This window comes from Cinclus cinclus, chromosome 2 (assembly GCF_963662255.1).
Source record: "Cinclus cinclus chromosome 2, bCinCin1.1, whole genome shotgun sequence".
Lineage (NCBI taxonomy): Eukaryota > Metazoa > Chordata > Aves > Passeriformes > Cinclidae > Cinclus > Cinclus cinclus.
Window position 1 is genome coordinate 86,489,233 of NC_085047.1, and position 19,248 is coordinate 86,508,480.

A 19,248-nucleotide genomic window follows, 5' to 3' on the forward strand; every position below is an offset into this window, starting at 1 on the left:
TTATCCGTTAACTTTAGTTTAGAGTAGATAATAGCAGTAGGTAAGAGACTAACTGGTTCCTTTTCAGCCATGGAAGTAATCAGCTGGGGTGGTCCCAGGGCGCTCTGGGCACAAGTATTGCTGAGTGATCATTGGCTGCCACCTGCGTGACAAAGTAAAGGACCAACCCTTCAATTTATACCAGTGGAGCCAGATCACGGGAAACAATTGACAGGTAAAATATACTTTTGAAAATTTAAGGGAAAGGAGAGAGGACACATGATATAAATGGAGCAAAGAACCTAAAAGATTTGCCATAGATAGCAAAGGTTGCTTCTCTGAAACTTTTGCATAGCTATAGCTTACTTTTTTTTGGGGGGAGAGGCGCATAACAAAGTTCAGGTTACTTGTTGCTTGTTGCTCCCCTGGGAAGAGAGCCTTGCTAAGGGAGTGTTAACCCAGTTGTAGCAGCAAAACATCTACCCGAATTTTATTGTACTTAGAAATTACAGTTCATGTTTATGCACGCACTTTCAGGTCTTTGAATGCTTATTGTCTTGACATTGGGTGTTTTCCAGTGGTCCAAGAGATGGGTATGGCTTTTGCTTTTTTAGGAAGACCGAAAATAAGGTCCTGAATTTTCAAGTTTACCAGTTGATTGTACTGTAGTGAGTTACTCTAGAAGCTAGAATGTCATGCAAAAAATGAATGTAAGTCTTAATCTTGCTGATAAAACAATGCTTAGCATCAATATTTTTCTCCTTTTTTTTCATTTAGAGAATTGGCTGAAAATAATTTTTAAGGACTTTTAACTAAATTATTTTTACTTATTTAGAATTGTTAAGCTTATGCTTAGCCCAGCGTGATACAAGACTGGTACAACAACTCGGTTTTGATCAGTGACTCAAAATTGTGATCACCCTGATGTCACCGAATGGCCACAGCTTGTAAAAGGTAAGCATGAAGCATATCAGGTTATTTCTCAGAAGTTTTTCTACTATAATGTTTATTTTAAGGTATTTAATTTGTATGGCTTGAAGTTAGTTTTATAAATAATATTAAGTTCAGTTGTTTGTTTAAGATAAGTCAGTTAGCAAGGTTGACTCACTCTTGCTAACAGTGATTTCAAAGCTCACTTAGTTTGTCCTTGCCTGCTTTTTAAAATACAAGCATTGTGGTGCTCCACTATGTCCCTCTTAAGAACAATACTATCACATAAAAGTCTCTAGTAGTTTTCACTGTCATACTGAATTTCTGTATAAATTGTTTAGCATGCTTATCCAAGCATGTGTTCAGTTTTTGTTTTGAAGTATTTATCTGGGAGGCTTGATATTAAAGTATGTGTAAGGTTACATACCATTATGTTTCTCATCTCGAGAGGTACACTGGAGGTAAAAGGAGTGGCTTGTAGAATGGAGAAGTTGCTCCCTGTGTTATTGGAAATAAGCCACCATTTGAATTTGTGAGCTCATACCGCAGTATTCAGATTAATTGGTGTCTTGTGATCAGTATCTACAATTTAATTCAAAGCTGAAATTTTTAAGAGCATTTGCTCTGAGATTTTCTCTGAACAGAACTCTTGTTTCAGATTTTAAGCATGATGAAAGGACGTCTTGCCGTACTATATAGTTGTTTTTCAGTACTGTTGCCTGCTCACAGGAAATAACAAGGTATCTTGGTTGTAAACAATTGGGTATTGCAAAATAAATAGCTTCTCAGCAAACAAGTACAATTCCTGTAATTAGATTGATCTTCCACTTCATTTTACTGAGTATTCAAAGCTCATTTTGTTAGGTGCTTACATTGTCATTTGAAACCTTTTAAAATCAGGTTAACATGTCCATTAATAGTTCTGTAAATCATAGTTATAGTAGGTCTGCTCATGTTTTAGAAAACAGCTGAAGGAATTTTCACCCTCTGTTCTGCAGAACCACTTAACTTAGAGGACCAGACCTTTTTTGCCTCAACTAGATGGTATTTTTTCTTACCTCTTTTTTATTTTTTTTATTTTTTTTTTTTAGTAACATGCACTGAACTGTATTGTATCATTTCACCCCTGATAATATTCTCACAAATAATGAGGATAGAAAAAGATTTTGGATATACTGCTAGCTGTTTACATGTCTGTACTGCAGATCACCAGGCTTCTGTTTTTTATATGCAGAGTTTAGATGCCAGTCTGCTCTTTTTCTGTAGTTCTTCATACTGCTTTTTATTTTAAAGGCTAAAAGTAATGAGTATTGTTGATGTTTTTCTTTTAACACCACTATTTCCTTTGCATTTTCATAACAACTAAAAGCACTACTCTTTCCCAAAGCTTCAATGTGTTGTATGTCCCAATATTAGAATTAAGAGAGCAAATCCTTAAATGTCCAGACATTTTGCTACCATCTTATAAAGTTGTGGAAGTAAATAGAGGAGCTAACCAGTATAAATATAAATATGTGTCTTTCTACTATTCCAGCTTCTAATGCTTACATGCTCATGCGAATAAGTGGGGAAAAAAATTGAGATTCTTTTCACTAAGTATTTAGAGGCTTGCTTTGGTCACCAGAATTAAAGGGAAATTTTTATTTTTTGTTTTGCTGCTGAGCATTATTTTTGTCAGCAACTGCCTTGTCAGTCCTAAATTTAAAGAGTAAGGGAAACATATTTTGGAGGTAATAAATAGAGGCCAAATGTTGAGATTGGGCAGGTTTTATGTTATTTTTCAGTTAAAGGGTATTTATATTTTAAGTATCAGTATAAAGTTAGTTGAATAGGAAGTTCTGAATTCTGTCCCCAGTGTCCATTAAATTTTGTGAGTTAATGAAATACAAACAAATAAGTTCCTGTGTTCTGCATCGTCTGTCACCACACAGTATCCAGCTATCTTAGGAATTATAAGCTGTCTGCCAGAAATGCATTCTAGGCACTGGTTCTGTTGAGTAGAATCCAAAAGATTCAGAATTCAGGTATTTCAGAAGAGGAATTAAAATTTTTGTAGAGAATTTGAAGAGTAGTCCAAGCTTTAATAGGAGAGACCATCCAGTAAAATGGCACAATGAAACAGGCAAAAAGGAATGTATCAGGCTACATGTGGATATTTCCAATAGCATTTAGAATATTATAGATAGTTATATAATAAAGAAATTTAGAAATTTTGTTCCTATAAACAAAGGTCTTTTTTCCCCGTAAAACTATGGGAAAGTCTGCATAGCTGTCCTAAGTGAAGTCTCCCAGCAGACTCTGGTGAAACCTACAAAGTTAGTTCTGTTTGCAGATTTTAGCTCACTTCTGTTTTTAGAGAGCTGTCATGAAAGACATTTATGTTCATCTGAGCTGCAGAGTTTTACTGTAATGGCTGTGCTCTATTTCCAGTCCTTGCACAGTATTTCCAGCATGGCAGTTCTGGTCAACTGTACCAAAGTTTGTACCCAAGTGAAGATTCCGCAAGGTCTGATTTCAAGGCATCTTAAGATGATGGGAATCAAAACTTTGTACTGCCTTGTCTTCGTCTGGCTACAGTGTCACTGGCTAGGGGGAAGTTCTCCCTCAAAGAGAGAAAAAGAATACTGTCTAAAAAAAGTTAACAGTTGAATCAGTGCTGTCTTAAGGAACATGGGAGTAAGGAGGAGCTAAATAACTGTAATTTAGTCTACTTTAAGTTAGTATTGAGCTATAGCACTTGAATTACTCTGTAAATTAAGTCAATGGGGTTGCCAGGCTAAACACAGGTGCTGCTTGTGCCAGGCAATAACACTTAATTCTGAATATTACTGGCTGATCTCTTGGCTGGATTGAAGAAAACAGAAAGCAGTTTGTGAGATTAGCTCCTTGAATTCAGGTGGAGAGAAATGCGAGATCTGCTTCGAGTTTATTTTGGACCCTGCTTCTGAGCTGCTACTTCTTAAGAGTCCAGCTCTGTAGAGAATTTGTTGATTGCAGCTGATCACTGATAATCTTCGAGTACATGTTTTGGTTACAGAAGTGGTTATGAGGAATTAGCCCAGAACAGGAGCACTATGCAGCCTGAATGTGGAAGTACTGCCAGCAGATCTCTTCCCTTTCTGTTGAGTAAGCGGTGGGGAAAAAGTGCTCTCCTTCTTAGGGAAATTCGGCTTAATTATACTATCATATTTTATGTAATAAACTGTAGTCTAGAGTTTGACAAATTAAATCTGCAAGTGTCAAAAAGTTGATGCTTTTAGTGGCAATAATACACTCATGGCATTCCATCTTTCATGACTTCATATTGTAATGACTTGAAGGAGCAAGCAGTGCTTAAGGTTTTCTATCTGGTTTTGCAGATCACCAGGAGAACCGCACTCTGAGAACATTGAAACTAGCCGAATGTAAGTAAATGAGTGGATGAGCTTGGTTTATCTTGATTAAAAATGTTCTGAACATATGTAACACTCTTGCATCTGCTTAATAAAAAGAAGACAAAAACTGAGTAGAACTGTGAAATTACCTTAGAAAATTTCAAATTAATATTTTGCAATTTTTGCAATTTTAAGCCTCTGTAGAATTTTTTTTTGAGGGTGAATGATTTGGAGGGGAAATTCAGAGGTTTAATTTAATGTGGACCAGTAGATGGTAGCATAATACAGTGTCATAAATCTTACGGGATGTAATTTTTACCTGCCATTCACTAACATCTTGCATGGGTTTGAAGACACTTCAGTAGTAAAGCAGAATACCTGCTGGTGTCCGTTGTGGCAGATAGATTGTTGAACTGAGAAAAAGAAATTGTGACTTAATTTGGTGAGTTTATATGCCAGTTACTTCTAGAAACAGAAAACTAGCTCTCTTTCACTAAACAGTATTCACAGAGCATCTGCTGACAGGTCTGAACCTTTTTTTGTCTGGCTTCATTAGGTTAGAAGCCAAGATGAGCTAAAATCAACATTGTGGTAGGCTGAAATGTTCATTTCAATTCAAAATTCAAAGGGGTTGCAGGAATTACAGGACAATTTAAAAAAAAATTATTTGAGACTTTATTCTTCTGTGAGTTAGCAAACAAAATTCTTTTCTAGCTATTCAAACTGTCCTGTCATAGAACTCAAACAGGGAAACCACAAACTGCTCTTCTGGCTTACAGCACAAGTTCCAAAATAATAGAGGGAATGTAGCCCAGTAGTTAGTGTGCTGTCTGAGACTTCAAAGGATCTGGGTTCATTTCTCTTCTGCCACAGACTTGTTCTCTGACCTTAAACTGTCTCCTTCACGCCTTCCCCCCAGCAGTCTAGCATTTTACATGCCATGGGCTGGATGCCGTTTTCGGGATGTTTTGCAGGCTAGGGACATAGTTGTGAATTGCTCAAGGATTTCTCTGCTGTAGCTGCCCAACTTAAGGAGGAGAAAAACTGCAGTAAGCCCCTCCACACATTGCACTGCATACCTAAAAATGAGGACAAGGAAACAGTGAGGGCTTTTCTATTGTGTTATTAGCAATTCATTGCAATGAAGCCTTTTCTTGCACTAGGAGAAGCAATTCTCCCGGTATGACAGATTTCTTTTCCCTCACTCACACCATCTACTAACAAAGTGCTGTCCAGCTGCTTTCGTAAGAGTGAAGGCTGCAGGGATCCTGACCTGAGAGGTGACTCTGCCTGTTGCTATGTGGACTCTGCATGTTGCTGCATTAGAGGTCACAGGGCAAAAGCCCTGTCATGCTGACTTATTCCTGCTCCAGTAGTGGCCCGTGATGCATTGTGGATTATTGTTCCTGCAGCAAGTTGAGTTGTGCCCTTTTGTTTCCTTTGGCCTAGCCAAACAGGAGAAGTGAGGCTGCAGCCTGGCTGTAGTCTGCTCTGAATGTTATCAGTTTGATTACTTGTTTTTATACATTTTAAGCAAAGATGTGTCAGCAGCACTCACCTAGACTAGTGTGAAACAAAGACTTAAGGATGTAGGATAAATCAGAAGGAAAAGGCAATAAAACTTCTTTCCTTCTAGAAGTTTGACAATTCTTGTATATGTGTGATTTATCTTCCTTAAAACCAAACATGAAAAATAATTTACAGTAGTAAGCTTTTCTGTGTTATAGCTGAATGCTTTTTCTTTTTTGATATAGACCAGTGGTCACAGTGGTCTTGACTTCATAAATTTTAGCTACCTGTCTAAAATAAATGTGAGCCAGTCAAGCTCACAAGTCAAGTAGGAATTCACATATTTGACTAGTAGTTATACAGTATATTTGCAAAACTAAATGTTTTTTAAACTATGTCACAATATGATGTGCACTACACCTGTTACAGAGAATTTTTGCAATCTTACTGCCTAGCTGCTCTTGCCACATAAGGTGGAATGGCAGGTTGTGTGCTAGTTGTGACCTGCAAGCCTGCTCTGTTGCTAAAATAGTGTGTTATTTACATGCCTAAAATTCATTAGTAAATGCAGGGACTAAAGCAAGTGGGTTTTTTTGTTTGCACAATGAATGATTGGTTTTGCTCTGGTTGGCTGATACAATTGCTTTATTTATTTCCATGTTTTGAATTGCAAAGCTTTATACGAAGAGCATACTCATATATGATTCATGTGTGAAGGAAAAGAAATTTAAAGAAAATACTCAGATTCTTACACAGCAAAATGTTCCATATGTAAGTCTCGCTTATTCCAGGCTTTTCAAATTCTTGGTCGCCATGTGATGAACATCTTGGTGCTAGCTCAAAGTTAGGAGTTTTTTTATCTTAACATTCATTCAGGTCTTAGAATTGTTAAGGTCAGCATTTTCTGTCTGCTTCTGTCACACATCTCCATTGACTTTCAACTTCGATTACTTTAACTTCCTAAAAATCTCTTTAGCACTAAATTACATCATTTGATTGTTTAACAATAACTTCTTATGTGTTCATGTCTTTTCCCTCTATTATGTGGTGTCATATATCAAGGCAAAGGTATGGCTGTCTTCTTACAGCTTTCTATGTGTTCATCTTTCCCTCTGCTTTTGAGGATGGGATTCTTCGCAATTTTGAAACCCTTCTCTGTTTTTAATACGACTCTAGCAAGGCAGTCTTTGAGGCAAGACTGTGAGATAGTTGCTGACTTGTGTTCTTCACTCCCTTTGTCTTCCTGCATTGCTCCATATACCCAGGACAGACCTGTTCTCAGGGTTGCCCTTCCTGAGGAAGTGCCTTGCCTTTGTCAGCACATGATGTTCCCGGAGGCATGGTGGAACTAGAATACACAGTGGGAAGGGAGGTCCCTTGGGTTAAGCCCAAAGAGATCCAAAGGGGGCTCACAATCCACCCCTGCTATTGGGGTCCACCACACTGGAAGGAATGGAGTTTGGAAAATTTGAGCTCCATTCACATTTGACAGGTGCACGTTTGCTGTGGTGCCAGAGGCTGAAGAAGGCAAAAGGTGTTACAGCAGTGCTGGAACAAAGGGCCAGGCTCCAGCTGTGGGTGGAGTGTTTGGCAGTTTGGTGTGCAGGGCTTTTCAAAAGGCTCAGTGTGGGCAGTGCTGTTACTGGAAGCTTGTCTTTTCTGGCACTGCTGTTCTTACTCTAACTAAACAGAAGCAGGAAAACCAGTGTACAAGGTTTGAAGCTGAAACTTGCATGAAGCAATATTTAACTTTATGAAGATGACCATCTACAACACCTTCTTTAACAGTTTTTGTTATGCTGGTCGTCCTGTTTCCAAAGTGTAGTATAACTGTTGCAGACATGTCTCTTTATGCCTCTGTTAACACATCTATTGAAAGTTGTTTGGCTATTAGTACTAAAAAAAAAAATTATTTCCTGGGTTTTTTCTTAGCCAAAAGACAAACCTACTTTCCATGCATATTAGTTTCCATGCATATTAATGCTTTTTTGGATTTTTTATTTAAGAAAAATTGCTTGTGAACATTTTGGCATTTCTAAATTCCTAATAGCCATTGTATAAGAGGCTGTTGCAGATTTCCATTTAATAAAATTAGCCATCTTGGAGCAATCATAGAATCATCAAGGCTGGAAAAGAACTTCAAGATCATTGAGTCCAACCCTTGACCAGTCACCACCTTATCAACTAGAACATCAGTGCCATGTCCAGTCATTTCTTGAACAGTTCCAGGCAGGAATGGTGATTCCACCACCTCTATGGGCTTCCCATTCCAAAGTTTGACATCCCTTTCAGTGAAGAAATTTTTTGTTATGTCCAGCCTGGACTCCCTGGCACAGCTTGATGCCATTTCTTTCCTGTCCTGTCACTGGTTGCCTGGGAAAATAAACCAACACTTGCCTGGCTACGTCCTCCTTTCAGATGGTTGTAGAGAGTGATAAAAGTCACTTTTGACTCTCCTTTCGTCCAGGCTGAACACCCCCAGCTTCCTCAGCTACTCTTTGTAAGGCTTGTGCTCCAGACCCTTCACCAGTTCTATTGCCCTATTCTGGACACTCCAGCACCTCAGTGTCTTCCTGGCAGTGAGTGGCCTAAAACTGGACATGGGATTCAAGGTCCAAGAACAGGGAGATCCTTGTCCTGCTGGCCGCACTATTTCTGATTCAGGCCAGGTCACCATTGGCCTTCTTGGCCACCTGGGCACATGCTGGCTCAGCTGCTGTGGACCACACCCCTCAGGTCCTTTTCCACTGGGCAGCTTTCCAGCCACTCTGCTCCAGCCCGTGGCACTGCACTGGGTTGTTGTGACCCAAGGGCAGGACCTGTGACACTTCACCTTGTTGAATCTCATGCTATTGGCAGAAAGATCCCTTTCTGCCCTCCAGCAGATCAACATTCCTGTCCAATGTGAGATTTATGTGTAAAAGTAATAAAACAATTACTGTGTCCTAGGCATAAATCATTCCGAAGCGTGTTATTTTGTGCTGGTATTTCCAGACAAGCATGAAACAACCATGTGTATTTCTAAAATTTAGGTAAACTTACAAGCAAAAACGATGGAGTTATGCAGATATTTTAAGGTTCAGGCATGTTTTGAATGTAAATGTAAACTTGAATGTAAATGCTTTGTAGGGAAACTTTAAGTTATTACATGCTTCAAATCTTTCAAAAATTTCTTTAGTGTTTAAACTTCTGATTTTCTCTGTGGCAAGAGATACCTTTACATTATATTTCTCTGCATTTAATTTAAAATATTTGAGAAATGCAAATTAAGGTCTGTTTCATAGAAACTTCTGAACCAGTACACTCAATCCTTGTTTCTTACAGGTTTTAGACATTCAAAAAATACTACAGAAAATGCAGCCCAGTTCACATTTGGCTTGGTGATACATGTTTCTCATGATACTCCATAATTTTGGCACCATTTAAATTACAAATGGAAAGTACTTATTAGAAGAACATATGAAAAGCCTAAAGACAATTCTTTTTTCTGTAACTATTACAATGTAAGTCATTGAATGCTAATTTCATTTTAAACAGAAAAGTGTGCTTGTGAAATTGTTGGACTTTAAGGAAGGAAGTTGGGTGTCTATTTTAGGTGCCTCTCCTCCTCACTGAAGCAGTGTGTATTGCTTGAGGAGGTTATACAAGGCCCACTGAGTGGGAAGTTATCCTTCAGTCATAAGGATACGCCTGTGAAATGTCTGTGAAGAGTTTACAACTGCAGCCACACCAGTGCAGTTTCATAGCTGGATGTGCAACAACAATGAGTATTTGGAAATGTATGTGCAAGTCAGTCACTACAGCCTAAGCTACCGTAGTAACTGCGTGTGCTAATGTACAGAGAACCAGACCTTGAGTTTTCTAAGAGACCAGTTGCTCTTCACCAGATCTCTTTATAGGAACTTAAAGAGAGCCGCAGTCTTCACGGGTGTAGCATGAGCTAAGAATAGAGTGGTTTTATGTTACTTTGCTTGATGAACCAGTTTTAATGCCTCAGGCCAAGAACTTTAGTTTTCAGCATACTAAATGAGCAGGGGAATGTAGAAAGAGATCAAGTTTTCACTTTTGGACAATGCAGAGAATATGCTACAAGTTCTTTTGCAAAATAATGTAGAAATAGGAAATGTGGGCTTTTGGCAATGGACATTGATAAAATAGCTGAAGTATTCCAGTGGGAATGTGGTATGGAATGTCTGTTTTATAAAATCACACATTGACTTACTCAGAACTGCATTTTCTGTAAGTCCTTTTATTGATGTACCTCGGTAAGTGTAGCTCTTATGGAAGGCTAGGTAAATTCTCTTCTACCTTCTGAGGTCTGTATCCTCACTTAAATTTATTTATTTACCTCAGACAAATGATTTAGGTAAATAATGTGAAAAGTTTGTGGAGTAGCTGCCAGGGAGAGGGGGGAGGGTCCAGCTGGATCCCTGTAAGTTTGTGGCCTTGCAGAACTCATACTGGAATACGTAAAGAGATAGCTGATGTCATCACAAGGCCTCTCTGAAGGATTTTTCAAGGATCTTGGGAATCTGGAGAGGTCTCAGTCAACTGGACACTGGCTGATATTGACCCAATGTTCAAGAAAGGCAGGAAGAATGACCCTGAAAACCACAGGACTGTCAGTCTCACATCAGTGCCTGGTGAAATTATGGACAAGATTATTTTGGGAGTTAATAAAAAGCACCTGAAGCACACCACAGAAATCTGTCACAACCATCATGGGTTCATGTCAAACCCATTTTCTTTTTATGACAAAGTAACCCATCCAGTTGATCAAGAGAAGACAGTTGTTGTCCTCTTTTTGGATTTTTGGATTTCCATAAAGTTTTTGATCCTGTCTCTCACAGTATCCTTGTGGATTAAATATCCAGAACATAGCTTGATAAATGCATCATGTGAGGAGTGAGCAACTGGCTCACAGGTCAGGCACACAGTGTTACAGTAAATGGAGTGACATCCAGACTGGTGACCTGTCGCTAGTGGAGTTCCACAGGACTCCATCCTTCTCCCTCCTCAACATCTTCGGAAATGACTGGGACACAGGTCTCAACGGTCCACAAAGGAGGTTTGTCAGTGATACTGAGGAGGTGCTGTTGACTCCCTGGAAGGAAGTCAGGTTGTTCAGAGACCTCATCAAATTAGAAGGTTGGGCAGTCACCAATCACATGAAGTTCAACAAATGCAAGTGCTCCTGGAATCTGCATCACAGAAAGGCCCCTGGGGACCCTGGTCAGCAGCAAGGTGAACATGAGCCAGCAGTGCCCTGGCAGCCAGGAGGGCCAGCTGTCCTGGGGGGCATCAGACACAGCATCATAGCCGGGCAAGGGACGGGATTGTCCTGCTCTGCGCTGGGGCAGCCTCACCTTGAATGTTGTGCTCAGTTTTGGGTATTGCAATATGAGAATGATACAAAGCTATTGGAGAGCATCTGAAGGAGGGGTACACAGATGGTGAAGGGACTTGAAGGGAAGCCATATGAGGGGTGGCTGGGGCCACTTGGTCTGTTCAGCCTGCAGAGGCACACTGAGGAGAGACCTCATCATGGTCTACAGCTTCCTGATTAGGTGAAGCAGAGGGACAGATACTGATCTCTTCTCTGTGGTGACAGGACCCAAGGGAATGGCATGAAACTGTGTCAGGGAAGATTTAGACTGGATATTAGGAAAAAATTCTTCACCCAGAGGGTGTTTGGGCACTGGAACAGGCTCCCCAGGGAAGTGATCACAGCACCGGGCCTGAATTCAAGAAGTGTTTGTTAGGCACATGGTGTGATTCTTGATGATGGTTCTGTGCAGGGCCAGAAGTTGAACTTGGATGATCCTTGTGGTTCACTTCCAGCTAAGGATATTCTATGAAATTCTAATACTCCTGTGTTCTAGTACTGTTGTACACCATATTGTTTGCTTCCATACTTGATTTTTAAAAAAAAAATTAAATGCAACCTTCAGTCAGACCTTTCTCTATTAGAGTGTCAGAGAACTTGAGTCAGTGAGTCTCCAACCCAAGTCAAAATAAAAGTGTACAATCAGCTTTATTGTAGGCATGGCAAAGTTTGAGAAGTAATTGGTAGCTAAAAACTAAAAGTGGAAAAAAATATTGAGCCCTTCAGTAGTTAATTGTTAGAGGCAAGTCTAAGCTTAGCTTTATCTGCTGGCATCTCAGACATGACCTGATTAAAGTGGAGTGCTGTTTAGGATGATAAAAGGTGTTGTTAATGTGAGTGTTTATACGTGGATATAACTTTATTCAAACTTGATGTGTGAGCTAGAAAGGTGTGCATGTTGGTGGCCGCAGCTCAAGTGCAAAAATTCAGCTTTTTCATATTAAATATTTAACCTTCTTAAAAATTGCAGTATTTCACACTCTAAATCTGGAAGTGTGGAATGACTGAAAGTCAGGAATGATCAAAGCACTAAATTTTGCATTGAGAAATAGTTGTCTCTGAAATAATTTACTGGTCCAAGTTTTATTAAAACACTGTTGCTTTGGGTTAGGGGGGGAGTTGAGTGTTTTTTCTTAAAGCTGTTATACTAATGGCTGAAGTATGAAAAACAAGATTAAAAAAACCCACTTATTTTTAGATGTAGATGGAGAAAGGCAGATATTCCTTAGTCTACATATAAAAATGCGAGAGACTAGAATTCTTCCCTTAGATGAGAATATAGCTATTCCCTCTTACATGGTAATGGTTTTAATGGTGTTGTTCATGCTGCCTTTTCTTTCCACATCCATCTCAGAGTGCCAGGGAAACCTTTCTTCTCTGTTGGTTTTTTTGTTTGTTTTCTTTTCCTTGGAATGTACTGGGACATTTGAAAGCTCAGGTATACAGCAAAGTAATTGTTTTCCCTGTAAGATACATTTTCTTCTCTGGGATCATGAGATATTGAAGGGTGAAAAGAAAGAGGCAGAGGTCTTATTGCTGAGTAATATACACCTCAGTAGTCACTCTCAGAATATTTTCCCTTTTAAAATAGCTGCACTGAAACTGCTATTTAACCAGCCATAATTAACAGCAAGGTGCAGCCAGTGCTGAGTAGTACCAGTGGGTCTAGCACTTCAATTCTGAAGTACTTGTTCTGTGCAGAATCTGTGCATGCATCAACATCAGAAAAGATGATTTTAAGTTAATATCACAATTTCTGATGTTCAAATGTTAATAGTACTGTATTACTAAAGTTCCATAAAAGGCCTGTAAAATCTAGTCAGAATGTTTGACATCTTTCATAGTTGGTAGTTTTCATTAATAACTTAAAATCTTTAATGAAGTCAAGGTTTAGGGGGTTTCTTCTGAAATGTGGTCAAACATGGTGTTCCTGGTGCTGGATGCAGCTGCTTCTGTCCTGGTTGCCTTCAGCTTCCAGTGATTTTTTTTACTATTTGCACGTTTTTGTAGAACTCTGTGACCTTGTTAATGAGGCAGTTATATTTTCTTTTATGCATATATATAGTAATGAGCACTAGACTTGTACAGTGATAGATACTGCTATGGATTTTCAGAATACATACCTGCCACCTATAATGGCAGGAGAAAGAGAAGGATTTGACAGATAGCACTTTTTTGGGGTGTTTTTTCCTTTTATTTAGACAATCATGTAATTTATTTAAACTGAGGAGAAATATATCCAGCCTTGAGCTCATCTATAATTGTGTTTTTAGCATGAGTTTAATGAATCGAGGAGTATTTTTTGGTATGGATTTAAACAGACTAAATAGGATAATTTAGTCATCTGGAATCTTGTTAAAATGGGTAAAATAGTGTAGTATTGACAGTAATCCTTAATAAATGTCTGGATTTTTGTGTTTCATGTCTTTTTCATCTGTCAGTGCAATCATGCCTCAGTACTATATATTAGATTAAACACCTGTACAAGATCCAGTTCTGTTTCAGTTGCAGCCTTGTTTTGCAACCAGATTGCTCTCTTTTTTAGCAACAGTTGAGATTGTTCAGAGCTCTGCAAGATTGTCTCCACTGTAGCTCTACCAAGTGAAGCTGAAAACTATGCATAAACAGGATTCATCTTTCACTTACATGGAACCTACAAATTAAATTGTGTGTTAAATATATTTGCATTTGTCAAGATGAGAATCCTGCATTTAAAAAATTCTCTGATGTGTTCTCTCTGACAGAAATCTTGTGTTTCAGTGCCTGACTAATCTCTGCCTTGCTGATGCTATTGAATGAGCTTTGTATGTGAAAGCTCCACTAATCCTTGTACTTACTGTTTGAATGTTTGCTACAGGAAGCGAGCAGCTGCAAAGCATCTAATAGAGCGCTACTACCACCAGTTAACCGAGGGCTGTGGAAATGAAGCCTGCACGAATGAATTTTGTGCTTCCTGTCCAACTTTTCTCCGTATGGATAACAATGCAGCAGCCATTAAGGCCCTCGAGCTTTATAAGATTAATGCAAAACTCTGTGATCCTCATCCCTCCAAGAAAGGAACAAGCTCAGCTTACCTAGAAAACAATTCCAAAGGTGCCCATAACAATTCCTGCACTGACAGAAAAATGAATAAGAAGGAGATGCAAGGCCCAAGAGATGACTTTAAAGGTAAGATGTTTACAATTTTCCTAAAAGAAAGCCCCATGTTTCAAATACACGCATTCAAACCAACAGAATTCACTCTGGTGGTGTTCTGCTGACTTTAGTAAAATACAGTATTGGACAATTGAGTATTTTACTATGGATTCAGGAAAATGCATGGATTCATGCTAAACACTGATTTGAATCTGGATCCTGACCACACCTCTATTAATCCGTCTGCATTTGTAGTCTTACAAGAGTGATTTTTGCAAATATGGGAAAGCTTTAAGTGCTGTTGTATGACTGTTTTAGTTTTGCTAGTTCTGTAATTATTCTGTAATTAATAAATTTTAAAAGTTATACTTTAACTAATTTCAGATTCTATGTTAAGAAACGTAACAGATAAAAAACATTATACAGTGATAGGCCATACATTCACTAAGCTAAAATTAATGTTTGAGCACAGTTATTTTTAAGCCAGTGTAAAATAAAATACTATTCTGTGTATGTTTTCTAACTTCTGTTTAGCATTCCAACCTATCTCTAATAGTAAATACATACTAACAGAATAATGTTAGTTGTCACCAAAATCCATCGTGCAAACACATCCAGGAACCAGGCCAAATGGTTTTTAAAACCATTAACCTTTGAGGAGATCACCTTTAAGTATTGTGGCAAAAAGTGGTATAAACACAAGTCTGGATTCATTTATTTTAAAGGAGGTGAAATTGTTTACAGCAAAGATTTAAAAATCCTGCAGAATTAGCAATAAAACAGAGTACTGTGTTATAAGCTACCCATTATTAGATGTTGCAAAATGTTCCAGTCAATAGCAGTATCCATTTCTTCTTTATCTGATGCAAGGATAAATTTGTACCTAAATTGTTTATGATCTGAATAAGCAGAGAGGCAAACAATAGGAAGGGGAAAAGGAAGGCAATGTAGCATTAAATGAGAAAGAGGCACATTAAGTCTATTTCGTTATTTGCTTCTTGATTTTTTTTTTGTGCTTTTAATAGAGATTTTTGGATACAGAATTTTCCTTACTCTGTATAACCATTCCCTCTCCCTAAGGCAGGTACCTAAGAGTCTTCACAACCTACCTCCAGAGACAGTCTGTTGGCTACAGCAGTGACTCAGACTTGTCTCTTGGAACATCACAAGTATTGAACTTTCTTTGTAGCTGTATAGACAGAGGGCTTTAATGCATTCTTGAAGTTCATCTGAGGCTTAGTTACCTTTGGAATTAGGTGATGTCTGAGGAATCTAGCACTCTGAATATTTTTTTAAGGTCTACCTGCTACAACAGTTACTGGGAAATCTGCAGCAAAGTTTAGCAAAGCAAAGGAAAAGGATGTGTAACTTGCTTAAATGCTTAACATAGGATTGAAAGTTCTAAATAAATAGAAAGAAATGTCCTTCGGAAATAATTACTTAAATTAATTTTCTGAAGTTCCTGAAATACTAAAACCTTTAAAAGAGTGAATGAGGAATTCCTGTTTAAGTATGGAAATCCGAAATTTGTTGTATTGTTAACTTATCAACTTGTGCTGATAATTTTTCTGCTATGAATAATGGCTGTGATCCAGAGTCTTGAGACAGTCTCCAGTCCAGAACTTGAGACTGTGGTCCTCCTTTGGAGGAGCCATGTCATGGAACATCATCTGTATCAGCAAGTAAATTTCTCTTAACACAAGAAAATTAAGACTTCTTTTAAGACAAGTTTTGCTTCCTGAGCATGCACTGCAGCAGATAAAAATAGATGCTGTGCTAAGCTTGAATCATTTCATAATGTTTTCAATATAGCTGGTTTTTTAGCAGGACAGACTTTAGTTTTGAGCTTTGTCAGCGTCTTCAGATTGGAAGTCAGTCTAAGCTTAGACAGTAAGCTTAACCTTTCCTGTGTTATATGTGCTCTAAGAGTGACTTGGGGTTCTGTGAAAGTCAGTAGGTTGTCTGTCTTTGCATCATCTATTTTTATTTTAATGATTTCTTGGAATGAGTGTCAGTGTAGATTATTGCATTTAAAAATATTTTCGTGTATATCTTTATTAAATGTCTTTATTAAAGTGATACACTTCTTTCTGCAGAGGTAGGTAGTTCTAGCATGGTTGGTGAATACAGTACTGAGGTGTTTTCTAGATTTCTAGAGATGCTATTAAACAGATTCTGTTTTAGTTCTAAATTAGTGTCAGTTCAGAAGAATCTGCTTAAACTAGAATATCTTTTCAGGCTCTGATCATGTGGTAATCCTACTATAAATCATCACCTGATCTGAAAGCATCTGTGGGTTCTGTTTGAGAAGTAACATAGGAAAGCTATAAATAATGTTTTCTTTTTTTTTCTAAAGAGAAAGGAAGATTTCAAATAACAAATGGACCCTTCAAATGACTTGTTTTGTATCAGGAGTTTGGGGAAAGGGAGAACAGAAAGGTATTTGGAGCAGATGATGTGTGTAAACCATCTTGTTCATTTGAATAACATGTTGATGAGTATACCCGAGTTGCTTATCTTAGTGAGGCCTAATGTACAAAGAGCTAATCTACATGCCACACTGTACGTGTAATATAGAAGGCAGCATAAATTTCAGAGCATATATTGAGGGTTTTGGGTGGGTTTTCAGGCATCAATTTTGTCTAAAAACAGTTGCAGAAAGCCTGAAAAAAAGAAATAAGAAATCTTATATTCCCATTAATGTACAACAAAACAAGTGATTGAGTCTTTTCTTCAAGGTCTGGTTTGGAAAAATAGGTTGATACAGTCTAGTTTGTTCAGTTTAATGACTTGCACATTAACTGTGCAGATTTACCAGAAGACTGTATTGTCACAGCCTTATTCATTAAGTCTTGTGAAATTTAAACCTCTTACTGATTACACTTGTTTAGACAATACATTACTGTTAACTACCAAATGTAGTTAATTGGCTGCAAAACAGTTTCACCATTGTGCACATTCTCTGACTGACATCCATGAATAAAATATTTTACAAGGTCAGTGAATAAGATCATGATTTATTCATACTAGTGAAATTATAAACTATCTGTCTTGAATTTATTCAGCACTGTTTTTGCAGTTTTAGTGATATGACACACAGATTTCTTGGGTAGGGCAAACCAGAAGTATTTGATATTTTTCATTTTCTGTCGTAATAAAACTAATATCTTTATCTTTTTATAGATGTGACTTTTCTAACAGAAGACAAGATATATGAAATTCTTGAACTATGTCGAGAAAAAGAGGATTATTCCCCTTTAATCCGGGTGATTGGGAGAGTGTTTTCTAGTGCTGAAGCACTGGTGCAGAGTTTCCGAAAAACCAAGCAGCACACAAAGGAGGAGCTCAAGTCTCTTCAAGGAAAGGATGAAGACAAAGATGAAGATGAAAAGGAAAAAGCTGCCTGTTCAGCTGCTGCTATGGAAGAGGATTCTGGTGCATCATCATCTTCGTCATCAAGAATAGGTGATAACACACAGGGAGACAATAACCTCCAAAAACTAGGCCCAGATGAAGTGTCTGTAGATATTGAAGCAGTCAGACGGGTCTATGATAGGTTACTTTCTAACGAAAAAATAGAAACTGCCTTTTTAAATGCACTTGTGTACTTGTCACCTAATGTGGAATGTGACTTGACTTACCATAATGTGTACTCTCGGGATCCTAACTATCTGAATTTGTTTATTATCGTTATGGAGAATGGCAATCTTCATAGCCCAGAATACCTGGAAATGGCTCTACCGTTGTTTTGCAAAGCAATGAGCAAACTACCCCTTGCAGCTCAAGCAAAACTGGTCAGACTGTGGTCTAAGTATAGAGCAGATCAGATTCGGAGAATGATGGAAACATTTCAGCAGCTTATTACTTACAAAGTCATAAGCAACGAGTTCAATAGTCGTAACCTAGTGAATGATGATGATGCTGTTGTTGCTGCTTCAAAGTGCTTGAAAATGGTTTACTATGCAAATGTAGTAGGAGGGGATGTGGATACAGATCATAACGAAGAGGAAGATGAAGAACCCATCCCAGAATCAAGTGAACTAACTCTTCAAGAGCTGTTAGGCGAGGAAAGAAGAAATAAAAAAGGTCCTCGAGTGGACCCACTGGAAACTGAACTTGGTGTTAAAACTATAGATTGCAGAAAACCACTTATCCCTTTTGAAGAATTTATTAATGAACCACTGAATGATGTTCTAGAAATGGACAAAGACTACACTTTCTTCAAAGTAGAAACAGAGAATAAATTCTCATTTATGACCTGTCCCTTCATATTGAATGCTGTCACCAAGAACCTGGGATTGTATTATGACAATAGGATCCGGATGTACAGTGAAAGACGCATAACTGTGCTCTACAGCTTAGTTCAGGGGCAGCAGCTCAACCCATATTTGCGACTGAAAGTGAGACGTGATCACATCATCGATGATGCGCTTGTCCGGGTAAGTCCCACAGCAGCGTGGTGCCTGGGTTTGTTCCCTGACTCGTGCAAACTACATGGGCTTGGAGTAACTGAGGACTCGGTGTGAGTGCATATATACTAGATTTCCTCTTGAAGAATCTCAAATGGCTTTACTGTTTGAATTCTAAGCATGATGCTGAAGATTTCTATGTTCAGCACTCCTGCTCAGAGTGGTTGCAGATTTAGATGTTTTAAAGTGTCAAATAGCTCTTATTCCCCATTATCAGATCCTGCACAGATCTTGATGGTGAGACTGACCAACTTCTGTTTCTTTGTCCTCTGCACTGTCTTGGATCATTTTCTGATGGTAGGGATTTTCAGATACAAGTTAGAATTAAAACATTTTAGTTGTGTACTCCTCTTGTGGACTTAAAAATTTCTAGAAATAAAGCATTATTTTAATTTGGTGCAAATATTGATACTGCTGAGAAAGACAGACCTGTTAATACCAGAGAAACGTGAGAGCAACCTGTTTC

At 38.2% G+C, this 19,248-nt stretch overlaps 1 protein-coding gene across 5 annotated transcripts in view; it reads left to right on the plus strand.

Annotated features, from left to right (window-relative positions):
• The window catches only part of UBE3A (ubiquitin protein ligase E3A), a 52,657-nt gene that overhangs the window by 17,249 nt on the left and 16,160 nt on the right, over window positions 1–19,248 (plus strand). For 4 of the 5 annotated variants that reach the window (XM_062487865.1, XM_062487867.1, XM_062487866.1 and 1 more), the window contains 4 exons: window positions 815–933; window positions 4,269–4,313; window positions 14,036–14,346; window positions 17,497–18,752. In XM_062487865.1, coding sequence (XP_062343849.1) covers window positions 914–933; window positions 4,269–4,313; window positions 14,036–14,346; window positions 17,497–18,752 — 1,632 coding nt within the window. In that variant the 5' untranslated portion in view covers window positions 815–913. Of the gene's footprint in view, window positions 1–81; window positions 215–814; window positions 934–4,268; window positions 4,314–14,035; window positions 14,347–17,496; window positions 18,753–19,248 lie in introns of those variants that run through there. The other variant, XM_062487868.1, reaches the window with a different exon arrangement.